This window comes from Erythrolamprus reginae, chromosome 3 (assembly GCF_031021105.1).
Source record: "Erythrolamprus reginae isolate rEryReg1 chromosome 3, rEryReg1.hap1, whole genome shotgun sequence".
Taxonomy (NCBI): Eukaryota; Metazoa; Chordata; class Lepidosauria; order Squamata; family Dipsadidae; genus Erythrolamprus; species Erythrolamprus reginae.
In genome coordinates this window covers 56,315,249-56,341,626 of record NC_091952.1, presented here as the reverse complement: position 1 = coordinate 56,341,626, position 26,378 = coordinate 56,315,249, and the positions used below count along the sequence as shown (strand labels likewise).

The window sequence follows — 26,378 nt, the reverse complement described above, 5'->3', positions numbered from 1 at the left end:
CAAAGGGTTGGGGCCGCCACCAGTGTTCCCTCTAATTTTTTGGAGGGTGGGCGGAAAAGTATAGTGTCTGAGCGGCAGTCCCTTCGGGACTGGGTGGCACAGAAATAAATAAATAAACAAACAAACAAACAAACAAACAAACCCATCCTGTTTTGCCTCAGAGAATTTCAAAATAAAATACTGTACTGTGTGTCTATAACAGTGAGCTCATAATAGGGCAACTCTATCAATATCAAAATGCCACTTAAATAGTTGAGCTAGTTTCAAACTAGATTTTGATTTTCTTTCTCTCTTCCTTACTCCCATTATTTTTCTTTCTCTTTTCCTTCCTCTCTTTTTTCTATCTGTTTCTCTCTCTTCCTCTCTTCCTCTCTCTCTCCTTCCCTCTCACTCTTTCCCTCTTGGCTGCTGGGCAGGTTTGGAAAACTCTGAGTTGATGATGATTTTTAAGTGAGCGATTGCTCACTGCTCAGCTTAGAGGGAACTATGGCCACCACAGAGAAGGCTCTTCCCCTGGGTCCTGCCAAACGACATTGTTTAGTTGACGGGACCTGGAGAAGGCCAACTCTGTGGGACCTAACTGGTTGCTGGGATTCGTGCGGCAGAAGGCGGTCCCGGAGATATTCTGGTCCGGTGCCATGAAGGGCTTTATAGGTCATAACCAACACTTTGAATTGTGACCGGAAACTGATCGGCAACCAATGCAGACTGCGGAGTGTTGGTGTGACATGGGCATATTTAGGAAAGCCCATGATAGCTCTCGCAGCTGCATTCTGCACGATCTGAAGTTTCCGAACACTTTTCAAAGGTAACCCCATGTAGAGAGCATTACAGTAGTCGAGCCTCGAGGTGATGAGGGCATGAGTGACTGTGAGCAGTGACTCCCGGTCCAAATAGGGCCGCAACTGGTGCACCAGGCGAACCTGGGCAAATGCCCCCCTCGCCACAGCTGAAAGATGTTTCTCTAATGTGAGCTGTGGATCGAGGAGGACGCCCAAGTTGCGAACCCTCTCTGAGGGGGTTAGTGATTCCCCCCCCAGGGTGATGGATGGACAGATGGAATTGTCCTTGGGAGGCAAAACCCACAGCCACTCCGTCTTATCCGGGTTGAGTTTGAGTCTGTTGACACCCATCCAGACCCCAACAGCCTCCAGGCACCGGCACATCACTTCCACTGCTTCGCTGACTGGACAAGGGGTGGAGATGTAAAGCTGGGTATCATCTGCATATTGATGATACCTCACCCCATGCCCTTGGATGATCTCACCCAGCGGTTTCATGTAGATATTAAATAGTAGGGGGGAGAGGACCGACCCCTGAGGCACCCCACAAGGGAGTAACCTAGAGGTCGACCTCTGACCCCACTAACACCGATTGCGACCGACCAGAGAGGTAGGAGGAGAACCACTGAAGAACAGTGCCTCCCACTCCCAACCCCTCCAGCCGGCGCAGAAGGATACCATGGTCGATGGTATCGAAAGCCGCTGAGAGGTCAAGAAGCACCAGGACAGAGGATAAGCCCCTGTCCCGGGCCCGCCAGAGATCATCCATCAGCGTGACCAAAGCAGATTCCGCCTGAATCCTGACTGTTGAGGACCTAGATAATCCGCTTCTTCCAAGGACCGCTGGAGCGCCACCACCTTCTCAACAACCTTCCCCATAAAGGGAAGGTTGGAGACTGGTCGATAGTTGTTGAGAATGGCTGGGTCCAGGGAAGGCTTCTTGAGGAGGGGGTGCACAAGTGCCTCCTTGTAGGGATCCGGGAAGGACCCCCTCCCCAAAGAAGCGTTGACAATCTCCTGGACCCAGCTCCGTGTCACCTCCCTGCTGGCCGAAACCAGCCAGGAGGGACACAGATCCAGTAAACAGGTGGCGGAACTCACAGCTCCAATGGCCTTGTCCACTTCATCAGGTGTCACCAGATCAAACTCTTCCCAGACAGGTGGACAAGTACGTGCCCCAGTCACCTCGACTGACTCTTGTCAGTCGACTCTGTATTCCAATTATATGTATCTACTTGTACATATGCATAGATTAAAGGGGTAGAGCTTGTGTCACAACATTGGTTTTGTCTTTTTAATGAAATCTTACAGACACTGCTGATATTCCTAGTTATTTTTTACCTTTCAGAAATGAAAGACTTAATCTCTAAAAGTTTCATTTTCTATCTGTGGAAAGAGAATATTAGAATTTTCTTATCTGATTGATTTGTCCATTAGAGTTTTTGAGAAAAGTTAATTCACTCACTTTTTTCCTTTCACAGAAATCACTTCCAAATGTTCAGGAGGGAAGTATATTTTGTTAATACATGTTGATTATTGTGAATGTGAAATGAGGAGGAAGAGAGGGATTTTTATCATTCATATCCCCTCATACTCAACTGAGGACAGTGAACATACCTAATATTCTGGCCTCCTATTTTCCTCACAACAACAACACAGTTGGGTTAAAAGTGAGTGACTAGCCGAAAGCCACCCAGATGGTTTTCACATGTAAAAGAGGCCTAGAACTCACACTCCCTTGCTTCTAGACTAACAACTTGACCACTACACAACTGGGTCTCAATAATAATTTTCCTTTTCTGTCATATTAAAAAAATGGCTTTTTCAAGGGCTCCAAGGCCAGCATCCAAAGTTTTTAGTGGGCATGTGCAACTAAATGAAACGTAACCCTGATTATTTACCCCAGACTGGATAAAAGATATTAAGTGCTAACTCCCAAATAAACTGGAACTTACCAAGATTTTAGAGGTATAGGCTGAATTTACTGAAACACCATTGACAATAAGGTCCAGGACCTTGGGCAGAATAGCTTCTGGGTCAGGAATCTGTCGGTAGTGGGTGTCTCCCACATAACATTGCACCACAGTCATCCGGTTCATGGTGAGGGTCCCAGTCTTATCTGAGCAAATAGCGGTGGCATTTCCCATTGTCTCACAAGCATCCAGATGCCGAACCAGATTGTTATCTTTCATCATTTTCTGTGTTAGGAAAATATATAAAAAAACCAACACTGAAGCAGAGTCAAACTACTCAGCGGCACAGAGAAGACTAGTATTCAAATTAGCTTGAAGATGCACAGATCAGAAAAGGAATTAATAAAATAGAAGTTTTTTAAAAAAACAAAACAACAAAACCATAGTCACAACTTTGAACAATGCACCTAAAATTTTTCCATCCTCTATTGTATAACAAACAGATCTATGACTGTTTGCCTCCTCCACTTGGCCGTGCCTGCTTGGTCCCCAGGCTTCTGCCCCCCAACCATTCGGGTGCTGCCTTTTCTGCTTGGCCCGTTTGCCAAATGGGCTCAAAAGTCCATTCACACTTTGCCGCTCCATTCTCTTCTGTTTCGGCAGAGGAAATCTCTAGAGAACAAAAGTGGTCTGATGACGAAGGCTTGATCCCTGACCAGCCTGCCTTCATGGGTCTGTTTTGCCTATCAGATCTTTATTATTCAAGGCCTTAAAGTAACTATGACCCGTGGGATGCATGCGGCCCACTGAGGCCATTTATCCGGCCCGCGGCAGTGCATGAGATTTTACACATATATATAATAAGCTCCCGAATCTTCCATCCACTCACCGCTGTCTGCTGCTGAGCATCTGGCGGCGGCAAGGAGGAGGAGGAGAGCAATGTTCCCTCTAAGGTGCATGGCTGCGCATGCAAAAACAACCCCTGTGCAGTCTTTTCCAAGGCCGCACAATGGAGCCGGGCATTGGAGTTGAGGTGGGGAGCAATGAAAGTGTGGAGGCCGGCGAAGGTTTTTCTTATTTTTAATGTCGCGCATGCGTGCACGCATGCTCTCCATTCACCTGCCAGCCCACTGGGGGGGTGGGGGGGCCACAACCAAGAGGCTTGGCACCGGCCCATCCACGGCAGGCGGGGGCGGCCATGGCTCCCTTTCCTTCTCCCACCACCTATGTCTACTGCCAGCGGCCATCACCATGGGTTCCTCGGGCGGGAGCTGCCACTTCCCTCTGGGCAGCCCAGCCAGGCAGCCATTGAAAGTGCAGAGATTATTGCCACTGCCTGTGCCTCCACTCAGGGACCCACCGTGGTCGCCATGCCTTTTCCTCTCACTCAGCTCGACCACTGTGGCTGATGGCACAAGGGGAGTGGAGTCAATGAGACTTGAGACACAACATAAATTGGCTCAAGTCAGAATAATCCATCTAGCGCTGCTGAACTTTGAGATGACGGTGGTGGCCAAAGCCCACATAAATCGGCAGGGTGGAACCTAATCCTGTCCCCTGATGCACAACTAGGGCTTTGGGCAGAGTTTCACTTGCTGTCCATTCAAGTGGAGCTCATTTCCGATGTGACAAATGTGCAGGTGGATCACCTGAGTCAAGCTATCATCAATCACTCGTAGTGGCGATTGCATCCCTCCCCTCTTTCGGCAGATAACATTGAGAGGGCAGATGGAGTTAACCCATTCCTGGATGCTATCTCCATCACCCAAAGAAAAGGTGTCTTAGGTAAGACCAGCACCATTTTGGGGGGCAAAAAACAGGACACGTGAAGGTTTTGGGAGGCCTGCAGAGTGCTCCTGGGAAGGGCAAAAACAGAATGTGCAGAGGGTTTAGGAGGTTTCCAGAGTGCTCCTTGGGGCTGGGGAAGGCAAATACAGGATGGTTGGGGGGCTGGGGGGGGCAAAAATGAGGCCAAAAACTATTTATTTCTTGTTTTCCTCTTTGAAATCTAGGTGTGTCTTATACTTTGGTGCATCTTGTAGTTTGGAAAATACGGTATGTAAAGAAACGTGCTTCCCCTTTATCACAAGTATAACAATTTTAGTAATTTATCACTTTTACTTAAAATACAACAAATAATCTCTTCTTCCCATATCTTACCTTTAAACAAAATCCTTAAAAACTCATCATTTAAAGTCATTATCAGCAAAAATACTCTAAGAGATAAATTTACCAGAGATAACAACCAATCATCAATCTTAAACTTAATCTAATAAATCAACTATACTTTTACATTCTTTTACTTCTCACAATCTGGATCTTTAGTCTCTTCAAATAAATACTGTAAAACTTTGTTTATTTTCCTTTTCCTTTTTCTCCTTCTCACAAAACTCATCCAATGCCATTCCATGACATCTCTTGTATGGTTATTTGTATATCCCTTTTAATGATTAAGACATCAGCAAGATTGTTATTCTAGACAAGCCCAACCTGCTAAATTTTCAAACAAGATGTTGCCATCTGCTCAGAAAGATACACATCTTAATGAAGATACAGGGCAGAATAAATTTACAAATGAACACAAATGTATTCCATTGCATTTTATGTCTCTTATCTCACATCCAAACCTAGACTTTTCACAGTAAAAACCAAGTACAGTAATTTAATAGCGCACCCCAGCCCATCCAATCTTCCCTTCATGTCTACAATCAAAAGGCTTAGAATTTCCTGTGGAGTTCCTATTCTCACCTTCACGGAGTAGGCCAAAGAAATAGTGACAGCCAGGGGCAAGCCTTCAGGAACAGCTACTACTAGCACAGTGACACCAATAATGAAGAACTTGACAAAGTACTGGATATAAATGGGAGTACATTCAGCCAGCCATGATCTTCCTTGTATCCCAAAAGTGTCGATCACAAAATATAGCACCAAAATAATAACTGTGATTGCTGACATAATCAATCCTGAGGAGGAGGAAGAGAAAGAAGCTGTGACAAAGGGCTATTTCTAGCAGATTACACTATTGACTGCATTATGGATATAACTGGAAGGAAGGCAGCAGATCTGGGCTAAGGCTGTGTTATTAAAACAGCAGACAGGTTCTCTTCCAGTTATCATTGGAAATATCAGTTTTATATACAGTGATACTTCGTTTTACAAACACCTCGTCATACAAAATTTTTGAGATACAAACCCGGGGTTTAAATTTTTTTTGCCTCTTCTTACAAACTATGTTCACCTTAGAAACCCACTGCCGCCGCTGGGATGCCCTGCCTCCGGACTTCCGTTGCCAGCGAAGCACCCATTTTTGTGCTGCTGGGATTCTCCTGAGGCTCCCCTCCATGGGAAACCCCACCTCCGGATTTCTGTGTTTTTGCGATGCTGCAGGGGAATCCCAGCAGGGGAATCCCAGCATCGCAAAAACGGGCGCTTCGCTGGCAACAGAAGTCCGGAGGTGGGGTTTCCCAGTGAGGGGAGCCTCAGTGAAATCGCAGCATCGCAAAAACACAGAGGTCCAGAGGTGAGGTTTTGAGGACTTCAGTGTTTTTGCGATGCTGCGATTTCATTGATGCTCCCTTCGCTGGGAAACCCCACCCCCGGACTTCCGTTGCCAGCAAAGTGCTGGGATTCCCTTGCAGCATCGCAAAAACAAAGAAGTCCGGAAAACATCATCCCAGAACCAATTACGTTTGTAAGACAAGGTATCACTGTACATGCTTTATCAGGGTTCATGCTATTCATACAGATATTCTAAGGTTCATATGTTACCTGAGAAGTTTGGAGGCAACAAAACTGGAAAATATTTCCATCAGGGACCCTGAAGAATTATGCCACATGAACTAAAGCGGAGACTGATTCATATGCAATAAAAAAAGTACACTAGAGAAGTACTGGATTGGAACAATACTGAAAAACTGTGTAGAACCTACATCATGTAGTATTTGAACTCAGATTGCAAATTCTGATGAGTTATTAAATTCTGGCTTTCTAGAATCTTTCCACCACCACCCCACTCCATATAGAAACATAGAAGACTGATGGCAGAAAAAGAACTCATGATCCATCTAGTCTGCCCTTATACTATTTTCTGTATTTTATCTTAGGATGGATCTATGTTTATCCCAGGCATGTTTAAATTCAGTTACTGTGGATTTACCAACCACATCTGCTGGAAGTTTGTTCCAAGGATCTACTACTCTTTCAGTAAAATAATATTTTCTCATGTTGCTTTTAATCTTTCCCCCAACTAACTTCAGATTGTGTCCCCTTGTTCTTGTGTTCACTTTCCTATTAAAAACACTTCCCTCCTGAACCTTATTTAACCCTTTAACATATTTAAATGTTTCGATCATGTCCCCCCTTTTCCTTCTGTCCTCCAGACTACATAGATTGAGTTCATTAAGTCTTTCCTTATACGTTTTATGCTTAAGACTTTCCACCATTCTTGTAGCCCGTCTTTAGACCCGTTCAATTTTGTCAATATCTTTTTGTAGGTGAGATCTCCAGAACTGAACACAGTATTCCAAATGTGGCCTCACCAGCGCTCTATATAGCGGGATCATAATCTCCCTCTTCCTGCTTGTTATACCCCTAGCTATGCAGCCAAGCATCCTACTTGCTTTCCCTACTGCCTGACTGCACTGTTCACCCATTTTGAGACTGTCAGAAATCACTACCCCTAAATCCTTCTCTTCTGAAGTTTTTGCTAACACAGAACTGCCATACCATACATACACCACACCACTAATACCATATCATCTGAGTCTAACCTTAATAGACAATCGCTAAGCCATTTGATATACTCGCCTGCTTTTCCAATCTGAACTGCCAAGCGGGTGAGCTTTCCCTGCAACACGGATTTCTCCTTCTTCGGAACCTTCACCTTTTTCTTCTCTTTATCCTCATTTTCCACCCCTTCTTGGCTTTTCAGTGGTTGGATCTCCAGGGCCACTCCATCCTGAGTCTTGGCTGAATCCAGGATGAAACAAACATGCAGTGAATGAGAAGAACAGCCGTAAAAACAGGTGAGATGCAACAGAAAGAACAAGAAAAATGGCAGAGAGTAAGAGAGAAAGAATCCCAGCACATGGGAACCCCAACAGCACTCACGGAAACTGGGTAAATTTGAAACCTAGAAAATCAGGCAGTTCTGCTCCACATTCCCGTGCAACTGGTGACTGAAGCAACTTATGAAAATCCCCCCTTAATTAAATATGTTTCGACAGTTAACTTGCCTATACCTGGAAGGAAGGACAGCCTTGATAAGAAGGTTTTGGGGACTGGCTTCCTGAGTGCCTCAAGTCCCTATGCAAAGCATCTCCCCTATTAGTATTTTGTAATATGTATTTATCAGTATTCATTTCACTGAGGTAGTAAAAGTGAAAAAAGCCCTAATCTGTGAGCAGCTACAACGTTCAAAATTCTGATGGCATGGCTAAACAAAGCCACTGATGTCAACTCGAGAGGTTACCATAACCAACCAAGCTACATTTAGCACATCTGCCTATATAGATGAAAAAGAGCATCTGTCCAGGCTTTATGGTTTGAGAAATTAATGCAAAAAAGCATATAAGCTATTCAAATTTCTCCACTCTTTAGGGGAAGGTCTTAATTTTTTTTATAAAAAACCCTAAAGTAAGTATAATAAATTCTTTCTCAAAGTTGTGATTTCAAAGGTATATTCTAGAAATAAATTTCAAAAGCTTTAAAGATTATTCTCCGGTCAGATTCTTCATGTCATATCTTTTAAAACTACTGTCTTCAAACTTATGTAGGTATCATATCTTGAGAGTGGGGAGGAGTAAGAGGGGAGGAAGGTTAATTATAAAGAGGTTAGGACTGGGTCAGTCAATGAGAAATGAATCAGTTAGTCCATTCAACCTCCCCTTCACCCATCTCGTCTAACCCCCGTGACTCCATTCTTAATATCTTTGGAACCTCTAAAAATACAGTTGGCAGATCCTCAACTGGTGCATATCAGCATAACCACAGCAATTTGTTTACCTACCAAAATCAGAGATTCAATCCCCAAATCCCAGAATTAATGAGCTTTAAAAAGCTAAGATCAAATAATGTAGGTTTTCATATTATGCACTTTTAATTATTTATTGCTCATTTGGGTATTTGTAAGCACTGAGTCTTATTTTATGCAGACTGAAATATAAATTTCTCCATCAATAAACACAGGCAACATGCCATCAATTCCCCAAATCACGTGGGATCAGAAAAATGTGGGCAGGACTACATAATAACTGATTTGCACAGTTAGGATTTATGGACATGATGGGAAAGGGCAAGGAAGAGGATAACCAATGCCAAAATAATCCAAGATTTCAAGATCAGAAGGAGGGAAAAACTCAAAACTGTGGAGAAAAGGAAGAAAAAGAGAAAGGCAAAGTGCAAGAAGGAGAACAGACAGGTACAGAAATGGGCTTCTTCACCATAGCCTGGAAAGAACAGGGGGTGATACATATCAGAAAATAAACACTCACTTTGATTCAAAAGCCCATGAGAAGAAGAGAGTGCAATGAACGCATATGCTGGACCCACCACAAGGGTCGGATTTATTTTTGTGTGTGTGTGTATGAAAAAAATTAGGTTTAGGACTGGAGACAAAACAACCAATCAACGTCATCTTGGGAAATAAGGAATTATCCCAATTGTACAGGAACTCACTTCATATCAAATAATCCTTCGTGCATATCTAACTAAGAGATTTTTTGTAACGCTTTACTTTTTGGTGGTTTTTGTTTTAAAACCACAGTACGGTGGCCTAATTCTTATAGTGTGTGAGGCACGTATGCAGATACCAAAGCATACACCTCGCAGCATCCGCTCGGAAATCCAGCACTCAACTCGATGAAGATTGCGTGGTACTAGATACGGAATTCTCCCAAGCAAAGATGGCTACACAAATGGACACAAAAGAAAAGTGTGGTGGGTGGTTAGCATTGTGGTAATCATGACACTCTCTTCCAGAACAACAAGGCGAGATTCCCGCCGTAGCGACAAAGAGCACAGACTCATGGGAAGAAGGAAGGAGGAATGCTCAGTAGTTAGTGTGGTGCTGGTTCAAAGGATGGAGAGACTGGTTACCTTTGTTGCGATTTTCAGGGGCTCCGGTTTTTTTACCTGTTTAGACAAAGAGAGAAAGGGTGGAGCACTGAGCGCATGATTCTTGACTCTGATGTCCCTGATGGTGAGGGCACCTTTCTGTGGGAACTCAGTGCTCTTATGGGGAGGTTGTCAGATAGGGGAGAGGTAAAACTACCACTTGACAGAACTGCCATCTGGACTGACAAATGCAAAAGGCCCAGAGAAGTTCAATTTTTCCTCCAACTAATTGCCGTTATGAATCCCCTCTTTTTAATTCTTGCGCTCACTCTACTGAAAACAAGCAAGTATAGGAACAGCAATTTGAATCAATGGAATATTTGCTGTTCAAGGTAACAGAATATGTTAGGACTGAGCTATCAGCACTAAATATTAAGGATCAGTTCTTACATTGAACTCAACTAAGTTAAACGTTTTCAATGGTGTGGGGAGTACATGTTTTTTTCTACCACACTGAGCTTAACAGTACAACATCGATATACTCATATAGTTCACGTAATCTGATAGGAGTGAGATGCAACTAGTTTTGTGGAGCTATGTGGCATAGGGGAATAGAAAGATAGGGATCTACTCCCTTGGATATCATGATGAGTTCTCTATTTCAATCCATATCAAGAGGAAAGGCAAGGGACTTCAAGAAAATTCTCAATTATTATTAATGCCTAGAATGTTCTACTTGGAGATTTATTCTTGGGCTTCAAGGAGAACATATTACCCCTATTTCTGCTGAGGTCTGAGTTAGAGTCATCTTGAATGGCAACTGCAAATTCCCACCCACCCCCATAGAACAGCAGCTACAGCCCAAATGTTTTCCATTTCTATCATTTGGGTATTAAAATAAAAAATAGGAGAAAAGAAGCAAATTCTGCTTAAAGGGATAGATAGAATGACCTCATCTGGCTATCAGCAAAACTGCTCCACTATCCTTCCACAGTCTTAAGGTCTGTCCTTTTAACACTGTTTCAATGGGGTAATGTTGGAGAAACTATTGCCAGGTCATTTTTGCATTTCCCTTGGCTGGCCAAGATGGAATTAAAACTCTGATGCCTCTTATGCTAGGAGCAAATCAGACCAGCAAGCAGGTTTCTGTTTCCATAAACCACATACCAAAGTTCTGCTTTCTTTGTCTCCGGTTGAAAGCGAAAAAGCTTCAAAGCCTTATTTGGATAAGCTACCGTGCACAATGCTTTTGTGAATTAATAGAAGCCGAGTAGTCCAGTAGAGGATGTTAAAATTGTTTGGGTTCAGATTATTTATTTTGTAATAAACACATACACTGATCATATTTACCATTCTCCAGTCATTGTTGCTCAGCATGAGCTTATTTCACAATATGGAAATATGAACGGCACATTTAAGGGGATTGCTCCAAGTATGAATAAGTTTGCATGAAGTAGTGGGTGCAATAATGATTCAGTTTTTTAAAGTAAAAATATAGTCACGTGGATCATGGAAAACACTCCACACTGGCCAAAATCAATGCTAGGCTGAAGGAGAAAATAGAATGCCCCCACAAAATATGTCTTCTGAAGTATTTTTTTCAAGAGACCTGGTTTAAACAATGACATACAGCCATGAAGGTGAACCTAGGGCACGCAGGCCACAGGTGGCAATGGGGGCCATCTCTGCAGGCACATGAGCCGACATCAGGTCAGATTCACAAACTCCTCCCACCAGCCAGCTGATTTTCAGATCTCGACCGAGAAATGCACATGCATGTATGGGGGTGGGATTTTACCAGAAACTTTGGAGAAGTCCATCCAAGTAGGACACAAAAGCAAGAGTTCTCTATACCACTATTTGACCCCAAGTAACTTGATGTGCAAAGCTATAATATGATCATGGTTACATAATCAATTGACTATAGTCTTAATAATCCATCTATTCTGGGAGGAGAAACCTATGGTACTTTGGTGTCTCCATAGTAAGCAAGTTACACTTGAAGGGATGCTACTTCTTGCTATCTGTTAAGGCAGATAGGCACTGTTTCTGCCAAAGACAGATCCACTGGTTGATCGCTTTCCTGACAGTGAGAGCGATCAACCAGTGGAACAGCCTGCCAGCGGAGGTTGTGGACTCTCCAACTTTGGACATTTTCAAGAGGAGATTGGACTGCCATTTGGCTGGGGTGCTGTAGGATTTTCTGCTCAGGCAGGGGGTTGAACTTGATGACCTGTAAGGTCCCTTTCAACTCTAATAATAAAATAAAATAAATAAAAAGATGCATCAGCATTTTTCTTCTAAGATTCGTATAGCAGTACCACAAAACCGATACAAAAGGCATCCTTAAATGGTAGCAGAGAAGCAAACAACCTTATTATGTCAACTGAATATGCTTGTCATAAAAAGACCCAATATTAAAGAGAAAGGATTCGGGGAGGCAATATAATGGGATAGCTTGGAAAAGTGCATGCAGTTGAACACCCTATACACAAGTCCTTGGCACCACAACTGTTTATTTAAGGTCCACTTGCCTTTTCCAAAATTCCTCTGTGCTTGATGAAGGTGATGACTCAAAAAACCTGCATATTGTTTCCAAAACCAACTTTTAGATGTCAATCTTCTATTGTCTCCATTTCTTGGCATTACTGAACTACTAGCAATCTGTCAGCATGATCGTTGACCCTCTAATCTCTAGCATGCGTAGTACTGATTACATGTGGTGTTTACAATAAGATGCTTGAACTTTCCGGGCTGTTTTTCCTTATTAAAAATTCACTAATGTCACTAAGGAACTTAGTGAATGATGTTTCCAATATCATTAAGAAGCTTCATGCTACCAACATAAAGAATAGCTTATGAATCTTACCTTTCTTGGCCTTTTTTTCCTCATCCCCTTCTCCAGCACCCAAAAGAGTAAAAATTATTCCAGTCTGTGAGTTGATACCCACAGCAGTCACCACCATCCGACCAGAGCCCTCCATTACATGAGTGCCTGATAAGAAGAACAGGTGAAGAATGGGAAAGAGGGGCGGGGGGAGACACAATGGGCAAAACTATATAATCAATTCCAAAACATAACCTAAAAAATGTTCATATCATATCTAGGAGATGAAATTTAATTTCTAAATCAGTTATTCATATTAATGTACGTGCATGCATGAAGTTCCTGTTTGTGCATGCTTCAATAAGTCATAGTGAATATAATACATGCAAAAGAATATATGCAACGATAAATACTGAATCACTTTCGTTTTTAAAAGGAGTATGAAATGCTGAATCCCATTGGCCCAAAAGAATTGGATAAGACTAATTATTTTACTGAAACGTTCTTGAATTTTGTTGTGTCACTTGTCTTGTTGTGCTATTATTAATTCTTTTATTAAAGCGATCTTGAATTTTGTTGTGCAACTTTTCCAAGAAGAAGTAGAAGTTGAGTGATGGCGAACCTATGGCACAGGTGCCATAAGTGGCACGTGGAGCCATATCTGCTGGCACGCAAGCCATTTTCCTAGCTCAGCTCCAACATGCATGTGTGTGCTGGTCAGCTGATTTTTGGCTCACACAGAGTCTGGGAGGGTGTTTTGGGCTTCCAGAGAGATTCTGGGGGTATGGGGAAGGGCATTTTTACTCTCTCTTGGCTCCAGGGAAGCCTTTGGAGCCTGGGGAGGGCAAAACACAAGCCCAAGTTGGGAAACAGACAATTTCTGGCCTCCAGAGGTGGGAGAAGCTGTTTTCACCCTCCCCAGGCATTGAATTATGGGTGTGGCCACTCGCACATGTGCGATAGTGCATGCACAGGCTCTTTCGACATCTGAGGGAATAAAGGTTCGCTATCACTGCTATAGAGAATCAAGTATTCTATAGTTTTTTATTAAAAAATATAAATGAAGCTTGTGCATGAGGTTCTTCAAAGATTCCTCTAAAAAACAAAATAAATGTTGAATATTTCCCAAAATAAACATGTGGGAAATCTTGCCTAGCTTATCCTAGAGCAGGGGTCTCCAATGTTGGCAACTTCAAACCTGGCGGACTTTAATTGAAGTCCATCAGGCTTAAAGCTGCCAAGGTTGGAGACCTCTGTCCTAGAGAATAACAAAGCATCTTCTTTACTACACAACTCCCGGCATCTTTGTCAGGGCAATTATGAGCATATGGGCTACATTTGCACCTAGATGCCAAAAGGCTCAGAGACCTGAATTATAAATGAAGTTCAACTTCCTGCAACCTGACAGACTTACCAGAAAGCAGCATAGGGTCTTTGTCCAAAGATTTCTTCACTTGGTCAGATTCCCCAGTCAGAGAGCTCTCATCAATTTTCAAATCATTTCCTTGGATCAAAATGCCATCTGCTGGCAACAGGTCTCCTAAAAAAAGTCAGAAAAGCAACAGGTCACCAAAGTTTTCTCCACCCAATGAAGGCTTTAAAAATCCATCAAACCAAATTTCTGAAACTTTTTTTTAAAAGCTTCACTGATGACAGAGATCGGCATGCAGTCATTACTGGAAATGTTAGACAGCTTCAATTTTGCTGAATTCAGCAATAATAGGAAAAAAATTACCTGCCTGTACTCAACTTGTTTGCTTTGGAAAAAAAATAAAGTTTAATTCCAATGGCGCTGAGAAAGAGAGATAAATTGAGTTTCCACAGGCTACATTCCTGCTAAACATTATTCCCTTTGCATATAAGAATTTCATTAGGAATCGGGGACAATTCATCCATCCTTCAGCCCTGAGGCATAATTGCAATTTCATAAACAAATAAGGAAAATTCAGATAAACAAACATACAGCTCAAAAAAATAAAGGGAACACTCAAATAACACATCTTACATCTGAACGAATGAAATATTCTCATTGAATACTTTGTTCTGTACAAAGTTGAATGTGCACAATAGCATGTGAAATGGATTGTCAATCAGTGTTGCTTCCTAAGTGGACAGTTTGCTTTCACAGAAGTTTGATTTACTTGGAGTTATATTGTGTTGTTTAAGTGTTCCCTTTATTTTTTTTTGAGCAGCGTATATTATGAAGGCTTTAAAAGAGGGTAATCATCAGGACACATTCATGTAATTAATAAAATCATATTCAATGTTGATTTTCACAAGTTATACTACTTGTTTGAACAAGTAGTATAAAGTTCTCCAAAGTGCAAAATTTGTATATATGCTTTCCTGCTTGTATTTTTTCCTATATGTTAATTCTCTTCAATATCACTTCAATCTCTCTTTTAGAAGAGACCACACATCCATTAAGCCCAAGAGAATTATATAACTGGTTGAGTTTCGTTCATGTGAACATTTTTTTTAAAAAAAATTAAAAATATTTCATTTATAAAAATAACTTTTTTGCACCTCCTAGGCTTTTCCAAAAGGGGCATCATGGTACATCCTATTGGTGAACCCATGTACCTCCTCCAGACAGTTAAGCACTGCATCTCCTAAACTTCTTATATTTCCTGAAGGAGAATTATGCTGGAAGGTTAGAAATGATAGAATAATAGTTTAAGTTTAAGTTTAATCAGATTTGTATGCCGCCCCTCTCCGCAGACTCGGGGCGGCTCACAGCAACAGCAATACAAGACAAATCCAATATTAAATTAATTTTAAGAACACCACAAGTTAAAAACCAATCATACACACTAGCATACCATACACAAATTTTATAAGCCTAGGGGGAAGGAACATGTCAATTCCCCCATGCCTGACGACAGAGGTGGGTTTTAAGGAGCTTACGAAAGGCTAGGAGGGTGGGGGCAACTCTGATATTTGGGGGGAGTTGATTCCAAAGGGTCGGGGCCGCCACAGAGAAGGCTCTTCCCCTGGGTCCCGCCAGACGACATTGTTTAGTTGACGGGACCCGGAGAAGGCCAACTCTGTGGGACCTAACTGGTCGCTGGGATTCGTGCGGCAGAAGGCGGTCCCGGAGAATAATAGTGTCCTTATTAAGATGCAGGTGAATTACAGTGCTGATCTTCTTGTTCCATTTCAGTCAACTTTTGAGGAAATAAGTACTGAAGCTGGCTTTCTATGCTTTGGAGTGCAGAAGAAAAGAAAATAGGAGCACAGCAATTTCTTAACGTAGGCAACATACATGATATCTTGACTTACAATATATAGGTTGTACCGCATCATCCCTTCTCATTATATTTCTCCCAGCAGGGAGCAAGGAGTTGGATGCGCATGAGATATTTCCATGGATGGCAAAGATACTTCACATGGTTTGTGAATGATAACTGCATCTATGTCAGTTACTATTCAGTTACTATGGATTTACCAATCACGTCTGCTGGAAGTTTGTTCCAAAAACGTGGTTGGTAAATCCATAGTAACTGAATTTAAACATGCCTGGGATAAACATATATCCATTGTAAGATAAAATACAGGAAATAGTATAAGGGCAGACTAGATGGACCATGAGGTCTTTTTCTGCTGTCAGTCTTCTATGTTTCTATGTCCTAATGTTTGTATGTCTCTTTGGTTTTAATTGCAGAGTGTCAACTGTAGTCACAGTAATAATTTCAGTACATGAGAAAAACGTTCTAGAAAATTTATAGTTACTCACCGTATTTGATTTGAGCAATGTCCCCAACCACAATCTCAGCTACAGGAATCTGGATCACCTGCCCCTTACGGATGACAGTAAACTTCTGCTCTTGTTCAATGCGACTCTGCAGACCCCGGAATTGCTTCTCTTTGCTCCAGTCATTGAAGGCTGTGACCAACACCACAATAATAACTGAGAAGAGGATGGCTGCTCCCTCAATCCAGCCAGCCTGAGCCTCGCCTTCATCTTCTGCACTGCCCTTTGCTTCTCCACACACTTCCAAGAGATAAAGGAGGAAAAAAATGGTTTAAAACGATATTGAAATAATATTGTGTAAGACCCACTGCCATTTGCTACTTGGAGAATCATAGAATCAGTATTTTTCGACACTCATACTTGTTACAATCCATAATGAATTCTACAGACAATATTAAGTACAAAGAAGGCAACATTTTTGTTTACTAGTGCATTGCATCCAAAACCCAAAATGAAAAAAAAAGAATATAAATTCTTTTGTAAAGATTCCAGAGATACGTCTTTATCTGTGAACAAACTTCACTAGTCACCATAGGCTTCAACTGCAGAAGGTAATCGTAAAAATATATCCTCAGCTTTACTGCGACAATGATTGCCGAATAACAACCCATCAATCTATATCAGTTTCATGATTAAAGGAGAATTAATTCATTGAAATAACAGGCATTGATGAAGAATCAGAGTATGTTAACAATACCTTTAGGGATATCTAAGATACACGAATATGTCAAATTGTTGCATTCCAGCGGTAGATACAATAAATATACAGTAATTACAATTGTATTGTGGGTGGGCTTGGTATTGCCTGCGTAAGAGAATCTGAGGAACTGCCTGTGAAATGGTCTGATGGGCACGTGAAGGTAAGACTCCATGAGATTGAAGTTAAAAAATCTCCCTGTCTGATGTACCCCAGGATAGTAAGCAGGGATTGCATCTTGAATTTTCTGTATTTTATTTGTACATTGAGTTCCTTCAGATTCAATAACTCCCTGAAATTTTGGGAACCAGAAAGAGAACAGAATAAAATCCCAGCCCCTCTGACTCACTGGGCCCTGATATCCCAGAGGTGATGAAACTCAACCAGCATTAGTGAACCTTTTTGTGTCATCTCTGGGGACGGGGCATCGAATAAAGCAATGTGAGGGTCTGGATGAAAATTCTAGGGTGAGCCCAAGCCTCACAGTTTGTAATGCCCGAGCATCTGTGGTTGTATCCTGCCATTGCCTGGTAGACATCTTTAACCGACTACCAATGGGAATGTGAGATCGAGAGTCACTTTGTGCACCGTTAAGAGTTTCCTTCCCTGAGATTGGCGAGCTCTGTCTTGAAAGTCAACCTGTCCTGTTTTCTATCAACACTGTGGGGGTACTGTCACTGATATTGCTGAGTGGGGAACCCTGCATCAGAGCCACAAAAGGGATGTCTCCAGTAGAAGGATCTCCTCTCTGTTCACCTATACAAATGAGATAAGGCCTTCTTCTTGTCCTTCCCTTCCACCAAAATGGGGTCTAACGACTCTCCAATAGATAATGGCCTTTGAATGAAGCAGAATTTGGATTCATGTTGGCTTGCCACTGGAAAAGCCACAATAAGTGTCTGGAGGCAATATTAGATACTAGGGCCCTCAAGGCAAATTTAGCAGCATTAATGGTCGCATCTGCTGAATAATCAGCTGCTTCTATTACTCTGCATATATCCTGCTGTAGAAGATATCATCGGGGGGGGGGGGGACTCTGGCCTGCATTTGCCACAGCCTAAAGAGCAAAGTTCTGGGAAAAAAGGATGTGGCAGTGTCCGATTTAATGGCTCAAGCAGCTGCCTGGCGGGTCTTATGGCTTCCGCCTTTAGATCTTCTGCAGTGTTGGAAGGGGGGGGGGACAGCAGAAGAGACCAAACTGATTAAGGGGTTATCTACATATGGAATTTACAGACGTTCCTCTAATCCCTGTTCTACAGTGGAATGTGTACATGCACTTATCCATGCCACTAGGGGCCAGGATAGACACAAGCTGAAATCACTGCCTCATGATTAAATCCACAAAAAAGTTTGGTGAGGGAATCATGTCTTGTGCTGTGACTTGCTCTGTAAAGAAACTGACACAAGGATCTTGAAGTTCCACAGGGTGATCTTCTAAGGAGACCATGCCACCCATGTTACCTGTTGTTTTAGCCTTATATAATAAAGGTGCTAAACAGGGCAGGTTTAAATAGGTCTGAATATGAGAGTTTATCCAGAGAGGTCCTCTCATACTCAGAGATCTCAAATTCCTCCAAATCTTCTCAGCGGCCCTGAGTCCCACAGGATTGGGCGGCATATAAGTCAATAAAATAAAATAAAATAAAATAAAATAAAATTCTTCCCCTTCCCTAGAAGCCCTATATAATAATAATAATAATAATAATAATAATAATAATAATAATAATAATAATAATAATAATAATAATAATAATGTATTAGACTTGTATGCCACACCTCCATCCTCCTCCTCCTCATTATTATTATTATTATTACTATTATTACTATTATCATTATCACTATTATAACTATCATCATCTTCATCATCTTCATCTTCATCTTCATCATCATCATTATTATTTAATTCTACAGGCAAGGTTTGGCCTGTTGAGGGTGGAGCCCCGTCACTGTAAGAGTAAATGTGGCTGAAGGAATGGAAGATCTGGTTTTAGCCCCAGCCTGCAACATTGAAGTAGATAGGCCCGAGGCCTGATATCCTTCTTCCTGAAGGGAAGCAAGGGAAAATACCTGTGGGTCTGGGTGTATTTTGGGAAAACAGGTTAGCTGCTCCTCCAATAGTGGTTGAGATGATATTTCCATAGGCAAGGAGATATAAGACGCATGAGCACTCCCAGGACCCCTCCCCCGGATTTGTGCAGCCTGTTCTTGTTTTGGGTCTTTTGCAAATTTCCTTTCCAAGGCCTTCTACCTTCTAAGAGCATCCTTGTCAGCAGCAGAAGATTTTAATTTAGAATGTGAAGCTTTGGACCTGGTAGAAGGCCCTTGCCTTCATCCCTCTGCTGACTGAGGGAGGAGCTAGCAGATTTACTGCTATTAGAATCCCTGCATTCAGCTATTACTGCTGTAGCCTCTTTTATTGATAGATTCACGAGTCATAGTTTTTGCCATTAAATAGGAGATCTTATCATCCCTTGCGGGATTAGATGTACTCATTAAATCTCATGACCCCCAGAAATGGCGGCAAATTGACAACACCGTTTGTTAGAGCTTGGCAATCTGCAAGCAGCTGCAGAAATAGTTTTGGCCAAAAACTGGCAATACGGTTACTAACACCTGCAATCATTCAACCTTGTCTCTACTCTAAGCAAACCACGTGGCAATGGCAGTTCTATCCACAATCTCAGCACCGCTCTTGGTGCAGAGGCAAACAATTCCTCTCAAATGCTCCAACCACTCCCAATCCACATGGCAAGTTCTTTTAGATAGTATTTTTGTTTCTATGTAGTTTCCTAATTAAGAACCCAATTATAATGTATTAATCAAGAGCAACTCAATCTATGTCTCTCTAGGGGGACTGAATTGAAAAAACTGACGTTTGGCTGGAGGAAGAGGAGTGGCCAAAGAATTTGTAACTCAGTCTCTGGCCAATCAGATGATTTTAAACCCATGCTTGGACTCTCCAAGCAGCACACAGGAGAATACAAAGTTTCCATAGAGTTACAGCAATCAACTGTAAAGTGAGAGCAAACAGCTAAGTGCCTAATTTGTCACCTGTTTTTCTATTCACATTTTTATAGATAAAATGACCTGCTATTCCAATTAAAAAATGTATTCAGCAGGGCATGCCTCAATTTATGAAATTAATTTGGCAAAAGAAATGCAATTCTCAAGTTACAAGCAAAAATATTGGAAACATTTAGTATAACAGTCTAGGTTTGAACAGATTTGGTCTTTTTTATTTTTTATTTAAAAAACCTAAATGGCAGCAGCAAAATGTCAAATGAAATTTGATGCAATGAGAGCAAAGTAATGCACAAGTCAAAGGGCTATTTAACATAAGTATAGAATACTGAGCTCTGGACACAGATTTTGGAGTTTTATGACTTTGTATGACACTCACATAATACTGAATTAATCTTTTTCAATAGGTCAGCACTGAAATATAGTCAATATTTTACTAAAGTTTGAAACATACATTATAAACTCAAAAATAAAACCCTAAATTATTGCAAATAATATTGTCTTATTTTTTTAATTAACAAAATGGCATTACTTACTTCCTGGGACTTGGCTCATTTTACACCTATAATGGGTGCATCAATATAACTTTAGTTAAGGTGGTTTCCAAAAACCATAAAAAAGTTAAAATGTATTACATTTCTATTCCTTATGAAAATGAAATTATTATAAACTTGGCATTTATGATTTTATGCACTCTAGAATTTCAAACTGACACAAACACTGCTTGGGTGATTCAACCTTTAAAGCCATTTTTGGACAAATATATGATCTATTTCAATCAAATGTTAGTAACAAAGGTGATATGCCAACAAATATACTTTATTCAGACTTGTGATGGAAGGCAACTCTTCATCTTCCAATATATTAAAATCAAGAAAAAAGTAAAGGAAACAATTGGTCCATTGCAGGAAGAAAGTGGAAAGAAGGTGACAAGTAACAAGGAAAAAAGAAAGCAGGGCTACTTAATTTGCATCCGTCTTTATACAAAGGGGGGGGGGGGGGGAAGTCCAACTTATCAAAAACAACATCACAAAAAACATATCAGGAACACAAGTTAAAATAGGGAAGAAAATGGTAAGGAACACCTTTCTACTTTAGACAAATTCAAATCACCAAGACCAAATGGACTATACCCCAAAGTTCTGAAGAAACTGGCAGATGAGATCTCAGAACCATTGAACTATATCTTTCAAAGATCCCGGAGGACCAGGGAACTGCAAGAGGACTGAAAAAGAGCTGATATAGTTCCCATCTTCAAAAAAGGGGAAAAATAGATCTAGGAAACTATCCAGGAAAAAACAGATCTAGGAAACTACAAACCTATCAGCCTGACCTCAATACCAAGGAAGATTCTGGAAAAGACAATCAGGTAAGTGAATACCTAGAAGCAAACAAAGGAATGACCAAAAGCCAACATGTGTTTGTCAAAAGTAGATCATGCCAGACTAATCTTATTGTGTTTTTGACAAAGTCACAATCTTAGTAGACCAGAGGAATGATTTAATTAGATTTCAGTAAGGCATTCGATAAAGTAGACCATAACAAAGTACTACTAGATAAAGTTGAAAAATGTGGATAGACAGCAAAATGCACAGGTACAGTATATGTGGTATCTTGTTCAACAGTAGTAATTGTGAGAGGGATCTTGGAGTCATATATACATGGGCCAGCAGTGTGCAGCAGTTGCTAAAAAAGCCAATAACACGTTCTTGGCTGCATTAACAGAGGGATAGATTCAAGATCATGTGAAGTGAAGTGTTAATACTACTATATAATGCCTTGATAAGGCCGCACTTTGGTTTTGGTCATCATGATATAAAAAGGATGTTGAGACTCTAGAAAGAGTGCAGAGAAGAACAACAAAGATGATTAGAGGACTGGAGGCTACAACATATGAAGAATGGTTGCAGTAACTGGGTATGTCTAGTTTAATGAAAAGAAAGACTAGGGGAGATATAATAGCAATGTTCCAATATCTCAGGGGTTGCCAGAAAGAAGAGGGAATCAGGCTATTCTCCAAAGCACCTGAGGGTAGGACAAGAAGCAATGGGTGGAAACTAATCAAGGGGAGAACCAACTTAGAACTAAGGAAAAATTTCCTGATAGTTAGGACAATTAATCAGTGCAACAACTTGCCTCCAGAAGTTGTGAATGCTCCACCAATGAAAGTTTTTAAGAAGATGTTGGATAACCATTTGTTTGAAGTAGTGTAGAGGATTCTGTTGTTGTTGTTGTTGTTGTTATTATTATTATTATTTTAAATTCTGAGTAACAATTCAAAAGTTACTGCTCTATTGCTCTATTCCAGCACCAGGATGTTTATGAGCAAATGAATCAGAAACAGCCTACAGTAGAACTAGATTATGTAAGTTTTATTTCTTTTAATGGGTAATCAGAATATAATTGCAGTCTCCATTTGCAATTTAAAACTTTCATTATAAACATAGAGAAGGAAATTTAAATAAACAACCCAGGATCTTCCCTTTTTATTATAATTTATCACAAGAAAGCTTCTAGATATTTCAAAACTTTGGTCCCTCTTTGAATTTTTTAATTTCAATTAGGAATATTTTTCTTCTGTTCTTTCAATTCACTGTAATAGATTGAAATAGTAGTAATTATATAAGAAACACTATTGAAATAGTAGTAATTATATAAGAAACACAAATTTCAAACAAAACTGAAAGCATTCACCATGAAAGAAATCATCACTCTCATCATAACATCTAAGAAGGAAAACACATTAAAATACATTGGTAATGATGAATAATATTAGTAATCATTTTAATTTTCAAACACCAGAAAAGTGATGTTCTCTGCAAGAATGGAAATTTTTCAGGTGAATATTGATAATCTTCCTCTTCCTCAAAAACACTTGTTAATTGAAGACTTGAGTTAAGGCTAAACCATCACAGCTAAGAGAAGGAAGCCTCATCATAGAAAATATGAATTTTGTTTGTTTGTTTGTTTTGTCAAAACATGTACAAGATAGCAGGTATTGGTATAAACATAAACAAGAGCGAAGTAGGTATAGGTAAATTTGGACAATAGGACAGTAAGGCAGGGACAGTAGGCACAATGGTACACTTATGCATGCCCCCTAGAGACCTCTTAGGAATGGGGTGAGGTCGACTGTAGATAGTTTAAAGTTTTTGGGGTTTGGGGAAGAAACCACAGAGTCAGGTGGTGCATTCCAGGCATTGATCACTTCTTTTGCTCAAGTCGTATTTTCTGCAGTCGAGTTTCGAGTGGTTTACATTGAGTTTGAATCTATTCTGTGCTCGTGCATTGTTGCGGTTGAAGCTGAAGTATTCATTGACAGGTAGGACATTGTGGCAGATGATTTTATGAATTACATTTAGATCAGATTGATGACGACGTACAGTACTCTATGCTATTTAAGCCCAAAATTTCTAGTCTGGTGGAATAAGGTACTCTGTTTCCTTTATAGACTCAAGTAGGGCCAGGATGACATAGAATATCATGCTTTTATACATCTTCTAATACTTCTAGTCATGGGACATGCATATTAGCATCCAATTTCTAAGCTTTGTGAAGCTTGAGACAAATCACCCAAATAAGTTTGTCTTTGAATGAGGTGTTACGTTACCCTCACCCTGAATTCAGCATTTTATACCAAGCTAAAAGTGTACCAAAAAAAAGTCCTTGATACTGCCAGGAACAAATTCAACTGGGGAGCAGGAAGCAGGGAAAATCTATATGTTATAGTCATCAAAGTGAAAGAACAAAGAATTAAAGAATATTAAACCATTCAGCTAACGAAAACTCAGAGCAGACAATATTCTCAGAGAGGTACTAGGAAACAGCTAAGTACTCAAAAATATTGTTTATATGAAATGTGATTTACTTTATTGTCACAAGGTGAATCATCCATTCAGAAGCAGCAAGCCCTCGGGATAAAGGAGAGACATATTTCAGCTGGCCTGGGCCTTATTTTTAAGCTGTAGGAGATTGGTCTGGCATTCCTTAGCCTTGACCTTCTCTGCCTCCCAATCTTTTGTCATATTGTATGCAATTTCAAGCACTAAAGTCATTGAGTAACCTGTTCTAATAATTTGACAGAAATAGTGAACTAGTTGAACATGTTTTTGCTTTTTCAGCTTATGCAGGCATGTAGAACAGCCTTCCTGGATCACAGCAGAGATGCCTCTATCTATCCAACAGTTTGCTAATGTTTATAGAGAAAAAGCAGTTCACTTACTTTCATTGTCGCCATCAGGAGGATGATAGAAAGAAAGACCCAGAGAAATTATGGCTGCAATTTCCAAGATGATTAACGTGACATCCTGCAATGCTTCCCAAACTAACTGCAGGAAGGTTTTGGCTTTTTTGGGTGGGATGAAATTCTGACCAAATGTTTGTCTTCTTTTTTCTAGATCTGCTGGGTTCCCAGACAAGCCTGCAAGTAAAGAAAATGGAAGTTTAACATTATGTCAAGAAAATGAAATCCCTTTGATCTTTTTCTCTAAAGCATCTTCCATGTTGTCCATTATTTCTACAACTTACCGGTAATAATTTCTTGCAAGTGAAAACATAGTGTTCTTTGGTACTAAATTCTGCCTGAAAATAAATCTCATAGAAGAATGTTCTCTAAAAGAAGCTGAAAACCTGGGAAATGGAATAAAAACTGAAATAAAGAGGTAAAAACATGCACTATAGCTCTGAGGATCCTAAGTGACTCTGAAATTGAATATTCTACAAAAAGACAATGGGTCATCCCCTTCGGAATCAATACATCAAAAGTTTCATAAAACTTCACTAGGGCCAATCTCTTTTATTTTCTCACTTTCAGCAAGTGAGAACAATTCTCTTTCAGCAATAGTGACCAAATAATCTACACAGTATTACTAAAACTATAAGCATAGGTAGCCTGCCAGATATTTCAGTGTACAAAATTGTTGGGAGAACCCCAGCTTGACCCAACTTTCCTCAGTCTCGGTATCCAACACTCAGAATTCCTTAGCTAACTTGACATTGCTGAGAAGTACAGAATACAAGAGTTGGAAGGGATCTTGGAGATCTTCTAGTTCAACTCTTTGCTCAAGCAAGGAGAAGGACAGGACAGGACCATATTGTAAGTCTGAGAACTGAACTCCACATATCACAAAGGGGGATGTTGATTTCCCTTGTAAATCTAATTTACAAGCAGTTACTACCACTTTCCACTCACAACCTACACAGCCAATTTAAAGTTGTACCCAATTAAAGCCATTACAAAACAGGCTTCAGTTCATATGACTGTAAAGAAAATGCTAGAAAGCATGTGGATAATTTCTCAAGGACATGCAGAAATCACAACGGCATCAGCCTGAGAAAAAAAAATCTCATGGTCTGCATTCTTGAGAACCTTCATATCCTTCTCAATTTATTTTAACTTTTCAGAATATCTAGGGCCAAAGCCAACTGCCCTAAATGACAGCTGAACATATTGGTAGTGATCTCTGCAGCTATCTTTTGGGTTTTATAGTGATTTTCACACAGCTGTTTAAAGTATTATCAACCTGTCTTATTTTACTTGTCTGGAAATATATAATTCTGGGAAACTTGGCACAGAATGAATTAAGATACGGGGTAAAAGTAATGCAGAGAAATTCAAATTGCTTTATTTGAATAAGTGACTTCATTTATGGGATTGGATGCTTTGAAATATTAACTAGATACACCTGCACCTAATTTAACAATTAAATTCCTACATACGTTCTCTAACAAATGCTGTAAGAATAGGTGAAATAATTTAAATAAGTGAAATAATGTATTTAAACATTACTATCTTACATTAACAGTTTTTCCCAAGAGACTGATATTTTGACTGCTTGAGGGATAGCAACAGTTGCCTATAATAGGGCGTACTCTATACTGAATCATATTATCTCACAGTATTATCAAACCAGCTCTTAAAAATCAGAGAATTGCCAATGCATTCTAAGTTAATTCTATTTGCTGCCCAAAGTCACTTGCTGAGATAGGCAACCCACATAAATTTGATTTAAATAAATGGCTGCTTTGCCTCAAATTATGATCAAAACAACAACACAGGTGATCAAATCACTGTTCTGAAATTTTCACATCATGACAAGCTATAATGGGATGTACTCATATTTATTTATGGTTTTGTGAGTCAAAAAAAGCAAATGGCACCAAAAATGGTATATTTAGATGAAAGCATTTATATACATTGAGAGCTGTCTATGTAATGATTATGAGATCCCCAAAAGTCATCCCTGACTTTTCCAACTTTTTATACCTGTGCCAGAAAAAGTCCTCATTTTTCTTTCTTTTATGGTCCCCTAAGGCCACTTCATCAGAAGAG

General features: G+C 40.4%; 1 protein-coding gene across 3 annotated transcripts in view; it reads right to left on the bottom strand.

Moving 5' to 3' along the window:
- ATP2B4 (ATPase plasma membrane Ca2+ transporting 4) overlaps positions 1-26,378 on the bottom strand; it is a 200,843-nt gene that overhangs the window by 42,424 nt on the left and 132,041 nt on the right. For all 3 annotated transcript variants that reach the window (XM_070745408.1, XM_070745410.1, XM_070745409.1), the window contains exons 3-10: positions 24,270-24,467; positions 16,312-16,569; positions 13,990-14,115; positions 12,618-12,743; positions 9,791-9,826; positions 7,502-7,663; positions 5,444-5,658; positions 2,738-2,980 (exon numbers count right to left, since the gene is read on the bottom strand). In XM_070745408.1, the coding sequence (XP_070601509.1) occupies positions 2,738-2,980; positions 5,444-5,658; positions 7,502-7,663; positions 9,791-9,826; positions 12,618-12,743; positions 13,990-14,115; positions 16,312-16,569; positions 24,270-24,467 (1,364 nt within the window). The remainder of the gene's footprint in view (positions 1-2,737; positions 2,981-5,443; positions 5,659-7,501; positions 7,664-9,790; positions 9,827-12,617; positions 12,744-13,989; positions 14,116-16,311; positions 16,570-24,269; positions 24,468-26,378) is intronic.